At 38.6% G+C, this 8,213-nt stretch overlaps 1 protein-coding gene across 2 annotated transcripts in view; it reads left to right on the top strand.

The window, feature by feature from the left end:
* The window catches only part of IRS2 (insulin receptor substrate 2), a 28,261-nt gene extending 20,516 nt beyond the window's left edge, over positions 1-7,745 (top strand). For both annotated transcript variants that reach the window (XR_003941964.1, XM_030201565.1), the window contains one exon: positions 5,447-7,745. Coding sequence is in view for 1 of the 2 variants with exons in the window: in XM_030201565.1 (XP_030057425.1) it covers positions 5,447-5,451 (5 nt within the window). In the remaining variant the exon portion in view is untranslated. The remainder of the gene's footprint in view (positions 1-5,446) is intronic.
* Positions 7,746-8,213: the final 468 nt, after the last annotated feature.

Consider the following 8,213-nt stretch of genomic DNA (forward strand, 5'->3'; position numbering starts at 1 on the left):
GCAGCATTTGGATGCTTTTCTAGCCAAAACATCCAAATCGATATTTTCAAAACCCATTTCAGATGTTTTTCTATGCTGTTCGTCTGTAGTGTTTCCAAATCTCAAGGGGGTGTGCTAAGGGATTTGGGCATACCTAAGACATGGACCAAACAAAAACATTCAGGTCTAAAACTAAGATGTTTTGGTCTGGACCTGTTTTAATAACGACTAAGCCACATAAAGTGCCTTAAAATGACCAGATGATCACTGGAGACATAAAGGAATTACTCCCCCCCCCCCCCCCTCCAAAGATGTGAAAGAAACAGTACATACCAGCCTCAGATATTATAGCCAGTCCTATTAGAGTAGCAAGCAGGTCCCTGGAGTGCACTATGTAGAAGGGAACCCAAGCCAATAATCCACGGGAGCAATGGTGAGAGTTGTACCTGGACTCTTTTATGTGAAGTCCACTGCAGTGCCCCCTAGGGTGCCCCACTATTCTGCTGTGATTTCTGTGTGGCCAGTCTACCAAGAACACTGGCTTCGCCTACATCCCAATGGCTTGATTTTGTGCATTTTTCAAGTGGACCTTTTTTTTTTTTTTTTTTTTAAATGGGCCAAAAAAAAAAAAAAATATATATATATATACACGCACAGAGCACAAAAAAACATCTATTAAGTATTAAGTGGCCATGTTCGGAAAAAAAAAAGACGTTTTGCTGTTTCGAAAAGACATATCGAAAATGCCCCTCCTTCCCTGCTCATGTTATAAATCATTCAGACTTGTGGCTCCATGGATGGTCATCAGAATCACCCTGGGTGCATCAGTTGCCACCAAGCTTTGTGGTAAACGCCAGACAGCTTTTTGTTCTGTGTCCTGTTCTTGTGCACCCTTCTACTTGTTGCTTGTATTCTACGTAATGCTTGTATTTAGCCACAAATGTTTACATTAGTAACTTCAGAATGGAGGCTTAAGATAAGTTACTTGACGTTGCTTACTATATGGTACAGGGTGAACTCTGTAATTACAGAGTAGATGTGTTTTAATCTTCCTGAAACATAACAAGAGAAGTGTTTTCACTGGAAAACAGCATACTACAACATGATGGAAAGACGCATTTATCTGAAAGTGATGTTGGTTTGCATGTTTTTAAACACTTCTCCGCCCTTTGAAACAATACCTGTTCGTGAGTAATTTCATTTGTTTTATAGGTGTGTTCATGGTTAATCTTTTGTTGGCTAGAGCTGCATCTTTGTTAATATCAACTGCTTTGCTCTGTGTGTTCCTTTTCAAGAGTTAATGAATGTGTTCATATAACTGATGTATGTCTCTCTGCAAGTTTGGAAGGTATGAATTTGAGATTCCTAGTTGTCTGGGGCCATACTGTACTAAACGAGCAGGTGTTAACCCCTCCTACTAGCAGATGGAGGTTGCTTAAATTTTTCGTGCCTATTGCACACTGCCATCCATGCGGACAAGTGTACACTTAACCTGTGTAAATGGCAGTCACTTGCCTAACTGCAGTTCTGTAATTAGGTGCTCAATAACCTAGTTAGAGGGATGTCCAAAGGAGAACAGCATGGATGGGCCATAGTGGACTGACTGTTGCTGGGGCAGCTTTCAGAGTATGTAAATTGGATGATATAAATGTCACATCTAGGTGCTATAGCCATAAACATGTGTTAAAATGTTAGCCCCTACATTTAGGCATGTTGATGCTGAGTTATGTTAGTATTCGATAAGGACACTTACGTGCGAAAGTGGTGTTATGGCATCTAAATGATGACGCCCTGTTACAGGATTGCCTCCTTAGTGTGTTTATCTTTTAGAAACTAGTGGGGTCATTGTTTAGATCTTGATTTCATATGGTGCATTTGTTTCATAATTGTATTCCAGATTTTCCAGTTGCCTTTCAGTCTGGGCTGATCTGTTGCAGCTTCTGAAGAACAACAGGTGCTGTTTGATTGGGGCTAAGAATTGTTGTTGTTATAGATGAGAATGTGATTCGCTGTCCCTTGATGAGGCAAGAGGAATTTGAATTTGAATCATGGAAGATCTCTTGATGTCCCATGCCTTGGTTAACCTCTACACCACCACCTTTCTTTTCGTTCAGAGCTTACACTTTTGTATAAAGTACATCTTGCATCTTTCAGGATAATTTTCTGTGTAGAAACGACCACAGCAGGTGAATTCTGCACAGTATTTTGGGTGCAGAATTGTACTGTAAATACCTCCTAAATTGCCCTTTTTTAATTTTGGAAGGATCATTTAAATGTTGATTATTTTTGCCATCATTAAATCTAATTTACCTCTCTTGGTAGTACATATTAGTATGGTTTCATGGAGCAGCTGTGGTGATTGCTGGATAGGATAAGCAAACAAGCTTTTAGTCAAGTAATAATTGTGACTGAAATTCCTCTTAAGCTCATGTCTGGTTGCCCACAACTTCCGGGAGCATTGATTTCATCTCATGTGTTCAGTGGAAAACTCAATTTGTGATAGGCCAAGGATAAAAGCATGCTTGATACTTAAAGGCACTTCATGTTGAGGCTTCAAAAGACATACTTTTCTTTCTAACAGCTTTTTTTTTTCTCAATGTAACCATTTTGTAATGACATCTTCTGTAAACCAGGAGTCTCTGGCCGCTGTCCATCAGCACTGGCAAAGCAGTCCTCTTGTTGGTTTATTACTTTAGTACAAGAAGGCAGCGCTTGTATAGGAAAGGAAGCTCAGAACCCAAGCGTGGCATGACATATATGAAGAGCATTATCCATTGAGAAGGAGGAGGGCAAGTGAAGGGGTTGATTTGAAGATTAGCAATAACATAGTAGGGCAACTGGACAGACCAAGTGTCAGCAACTATTAATTTGTATTTTGCCTTTTCTTATTGTGTTGCTGTGTTCAGTAATTGGGTCTCTCATGCATGTACCCAACGTGTATAGTGTTCTCTGTGCCTCGTCTTTAGGAGTGCCATTTTACGACAGGACACCTTGTTTCAGAGGGTAAGCAGGTACTCTGGTACTATTTTATAAAGAAAAGTCTTGTCTTTGTAAAATACTAGCGTAAGTGGCAGAAATCATGTAGGTGCAGATGCTTATATCCGCTTTAGGTCAGGTGTGAATGTCCATACCAGTAAATAACACATGTAGACTGCTGTATTTTAATAATCTATACATGCGTACTTGAAAACTCTGCCTTATTATAAGGCTTACCAGGAAAATATGCTCCCGTGGCGATTGTTAGGGTTTGAGCATGTATCCCCAATTCTTTGCTCGCTGCATTGGTTGCCGGCTCACTCTCAAGTGCAGTACATGGTAGTACGTTTGATCCATCAAGTATTGTGTTCCTTGGTATTTTAAGGATGTGATTCAAGTGTATCAGCCGTCAAGATCTTTGTGGGCTGTAAATTTTGAAGCAATTGGCAAATGTTATATCGTATACTGTAAGATGTGCTGGCACCCGGAAGACTGCCTTTTTGATTGCAGGCCCACAAATTTGGAACAATTTGCCAGGTTACTTGAGATTGTGTAGCAGCAGAGATCAATTTTGCAAATTTTTGAAGATATGTGTGTTTGAACATGCATGGAGTTATTTCATGAGTGATTTTTGAAATCTGCTTTTTGTACGGTAGTTTTATTGTTTGGATTTTATCATTTATGTTGATTTGTAATCTGCCTAGTTGTAGGCGGAATAGAAATTTTTAAATAGGTGCGTATGTGACCACATACTTGTGGTTTATAATCTCTTTGCATGATTTGAAATCCTTTCTGCTCACGCGGCTGTGCATTACTGCTGAGACCATATGTCTGCCTGAAGACGAGGCCAGTTTTTTGCTCTTGACAGTGGTTGGGGGAGGGGAGGAAATGTTTGGCAAGCCAAATGCAGGATGTTTTCTTTTAACAGCTTGAATATGCTGATGGTAGTGTATAATGCAGCATGTTCAAAGCAGAGAGGACAATTGCAGTTAGTTGCAAAATCAATGTGACTTTATTACGTTCATATATCCCCCATGAGGATATAATGGGCTGTTCCAATTTTAGAACAGAAATTGCAATGTGGCAGTGCAGAAATACAGTCCAAGATATCAAGTTCCTAAACCTTTGACTCTTAAATATTTAAAGCTAGTTGTGTTCTGTGTGTATGGGCTTAGTGTATGGAAAAAGCTGTAGTGTGTTGTGTGCATTTCTTGTTTAAAGGGATTTTAATTAATAAACTTCTTTAATTTGTAGGAATTCCTATTATATTGTGAAGTACATGGGACTTTAAAGATGGTATTACCTTCCATAATGCACAGACATGAGCAGACATTGGTTAAAAAGGAAGAATGTTTAAGTAGAAAGAAATCATTGCAGAAAGGGAAAAGATGTATTTTAACCACCGTAAATTCAGATGGATATAGTCATTTACAGGTCACACTTACAATTTTAGACAATGACAATCTAGAATTGATAGACACCTTCTGTAAACATAATCCTATATAATAAAATGCACCTCCAACATTCTGAAGCTCACTGCATGGCTGAGGCATTCCTGCTCTCTGTATCCATCTCCTGAATTGACATCACGTACTTCCGGGTTCGTCACAAGCAGAAGTGACCAACCACACGAGGTTTCTTGGCTTCAGAATGTTGGAGGTGCATTCTATTAAATAGGATTGGTCAATTCCTTGAAGCACAGCCAGAGCTCAGCGTCCTGCACAGTAACGCTCAGACACCAGAGAGAGAGAGGGGGGGGGGGGGGGGTATCTCTGTCACATACACACACTCTCTTTCTCACAGTCAATGTCTTTCTCTCACTCTCACACACTGTCTCTCACACACTCTATTGTCTCACACTGTATCACAGTCACTCACACACTCTCTTGGTCTCATACACTCAGTCTCACAGAGAGTCTGTGTCTCTCTCACACTGTCTCTCGCTCTCACACACTGTCTCTCACACACTCTATTGTCTCACACTGTATCACAGTCACTCACACACTCTCTTGGTCTCATACACTCAGTCTCACAGAGAGTCTGTGTCTCTCACACACTCTCTCGCTCACACACACTGTATCTGTGTGAAACACACTCTCTCTCTTACACTGTCTCACATGCACACTTGCACTCACTCTCATTCTCACAGACACACTCACACCCAGACTCACTCTCTCTCTCTCTCGCACATTCACTCTCTTGCTCACGCACAGTCACTCTCACATACACTCTCTCAAACATACACACTCCGAGGAAAACCTTGCTAGCGCCTGTTTTATTTGTGTCAGAAACGGGCCTTTTTTACTAGTAATATATATTCAAACCTGCAAATTTGGTAATGTTTCATTGAGCCAAGAACTTTATTATTTCCCCCCGAAGTCCAGCATGAAGATGCAGCTTTCGTATTGGTGTATGTAGTGTTTTATTTGGTAAAATCAGAAGTTTAATGCACACCTACTAATTTTTTTGTGTTTTTTTTTTCTAATTGCAGAATGAAGGAACTGGTTTTCTCATCTGACCTCACATACAGAGTACAACATTCAAGCAAGCTGCTCCATGTACGATTTGCATCTAGCATTGCTCAAGGTTTACGTTTTCTGTCCGAGCGATGACTTGACTTTTTTCTTTTCAAGACCATTACATACCGTACCTATGCGATAGATTGGCAAGAAGGAGAGGCTTGCCTCACTTTCTCTTGCCATTGGCATCTATCAGCAAGCTGCTGCTTCGACAGGGTTCATTAAATATTTGTATGCGGGAAGTTAGACCTCAACTAGCCTTGAACTTACGGCTACTGCCTTTGGTCCCCGTTTTTTTGCATGGACGATCCTCTATTTATTCTTCAGCAGGCTGGGAAATTTTGCTAGCACCGTCTCTAGCAGTAAAATCTGATATATTTACTGGCATATTTTCAGAACTACTACAGTCCTACCTCAGTCTAAGGTGAAGCCGGCTTGGTTTTGTTGACGTTCAGCAGGACCTCCTTTAATCTTACGCGGAATGCTTCTCAAGAACTGGTGTCAGCCTTACTGAACTCTGAAAGTATACAGCTGCTGGTAAAACTGAAATGTTCTAGCAGGTTCCCCAATCTCATACATGGTTCTCATAAGGTACTGAAAAGTCTGAAGACTGACATTGTATAGATGGAATGTTATAGGAAAAGTCTTAGAATGGTTATGAAAAGCCAGCTACCCAAGTTAAAATCTAAAACTCTGTGAAACTAAATTTTTTTGTTAGTTTTGAGGGGCTTCAGTTCTCTCAGTGGGTCTGTTTTTTGTAGGTATATTTCTCTTGGAAAACCCTTTTTCATCCATTTATAAGCAGGTATTTCTGCTAAACTGAATTTTCTCAGAACCAAAAATCTCTCTAGGCATGTTCCTTGGTTGATGTAGCATCTTGTCAATACAGATGTCATGCCAACTGCAGATAAAAAGTCGAGTATTTACCTTACAGCATACTCTTTGCTGTAAATACTGACCAACGGTAAACATCTGAAGTTACTGACTACCAGAGCACCTCCTTTTATTTCTTTTAATTTCAGTATTCTGGAAATAACCAGTGTTGGACAGTTGTCGGTACCACGTGGAAGCACTGTAATCAGACCAGCAGAATGTTGCGTCGTCTTGCTGCTTTTTTCACAAGTTTTGATTAACACGTTTGTATGAAATTTGTCATAAGGGTGCCTGCTCTGATAGTTGTGTACTTATCGTACACAAATTCAGTTGAGATCGGAGGGTATATATATATATATATATATATATATATATATATATATATATATATCTTTTTTTTTTTTTTTTTTTTTTTTACATTCTCTGTACTACATCAAATGGATTAATGGAATAAAAAATAACATACATGCTATAAATTCTTATGTATGTTTGTGGAAGACAGTAATATAGTCTTATAAACATGATGGCAATGCAAAAAGTCTTCCTGCTTACATGCTGAACTTTTTAGAACAGAGGATTGTATTATGAGACAAAGTTGAATGTAAAGTAATTTTTCACTTTCTCCTTTTTTTGGGGGGGGGGGGGGGGGGGGGAGGTCACAGCGCAGGAGTGCATGGGCCATACTATATTTTGGTCTAAGGTCAATTTCAGTGTATAGTCTAGTGATGTATATAATTGTAAGACAACGAAAACAGAAAAAGTACGACTTTCTAAGATTTTTATTTTTTGTTTACTTTAATTTGAAAACAAAACAGTTGGGATGAGCAAACTCTGCTATATACAGCCCCCAAACTAACAATAGCACTGAACACTGGTACCTGCTGTATTTATAGTTTGGTTTTATATTTTGAAGTAACTCTACAGATTGTAATATCATGCCACTATAACAAATAATTTATATTCATACTTCAGTCTGATTTAAAAAGAAAAACAACAACAACAAAAAACGAACTTGACAACATTCAATTCTTCTATCCTGTACATTTCAGAAAAGGCATATGCAATATTTACATTCTCAATTTAGTTTACAGAATGGAACCAAAATATGTATAAATATTGTTTGCTAGAACATCACAATGTACATTGGATCTTTGTACAATTTTTTTGCCTGACTTATCAAATTTTAAAATATTTTTTGCTATCTAAAACTAACAGTTAAAGCAGTGTTTTGTTTTCTTTTTATGGGTACGTATTGTTTTGGAATATCAAGGTGTTAAATATATTTCTTGCTATTGTGATGACAAGAGACTTTAAGTTATCTTGCTGTGTCTTCCACTGTACATGCTGTATATAAGGTAACTGTAATGCTACAGATGGGAATAAATGGAACTAGTTGTGCGTTGTACTTAGTCTTTATTGATCTTGGATGCTCCCTTAATAGCCATATGCAATAAAATAAAATATATTATTTATGAAAAGTCTAGTCTTCAAGAGCCTGCTTTCTGTACGCTTGGGTTGCTGTAGAAGATGGCTTCTGGTTTTTCTTAAAGGAATATTGTACTAGTAATTTTATTGATCCAATATTCGATACAGTTTTATTTTTATATTGGGCAAATCTCTTTAGGAATTATCCATGGATTGTTATGCATGAGGTTTTTTGTTGTTGCAAGCCAGTTACTTCCAAATTAGTCCACGAACCCTCCTAGCTAGCCTAGGGCCCTGTTTACTAAGCCACGCTAAGGGTGTGCTAGCGTTTTTAGCTCACTCAAATGATTAGCATATGCTAAATACTAAGTCGCCCATATGAACATATAGGTGATCCTAGCGTTTAGCATGTGCTAAAAACAGTATTGCACCTTAGTAAAC

The sequence above is a fragment of the Microcaecilia unicolor genome, chromosome 4 (assembly GCF_901765095.1).
Source record: "Microcaecilia unicolor chromosome 4, aMicUni1.1, whole genome shotgun sequence".
NCBI lineage: Eukaryota > Metazoa > Chordata > Amphibia > Gymnophiona > Siphonopidae > Microcaecilia > Microcaecilia unicolor.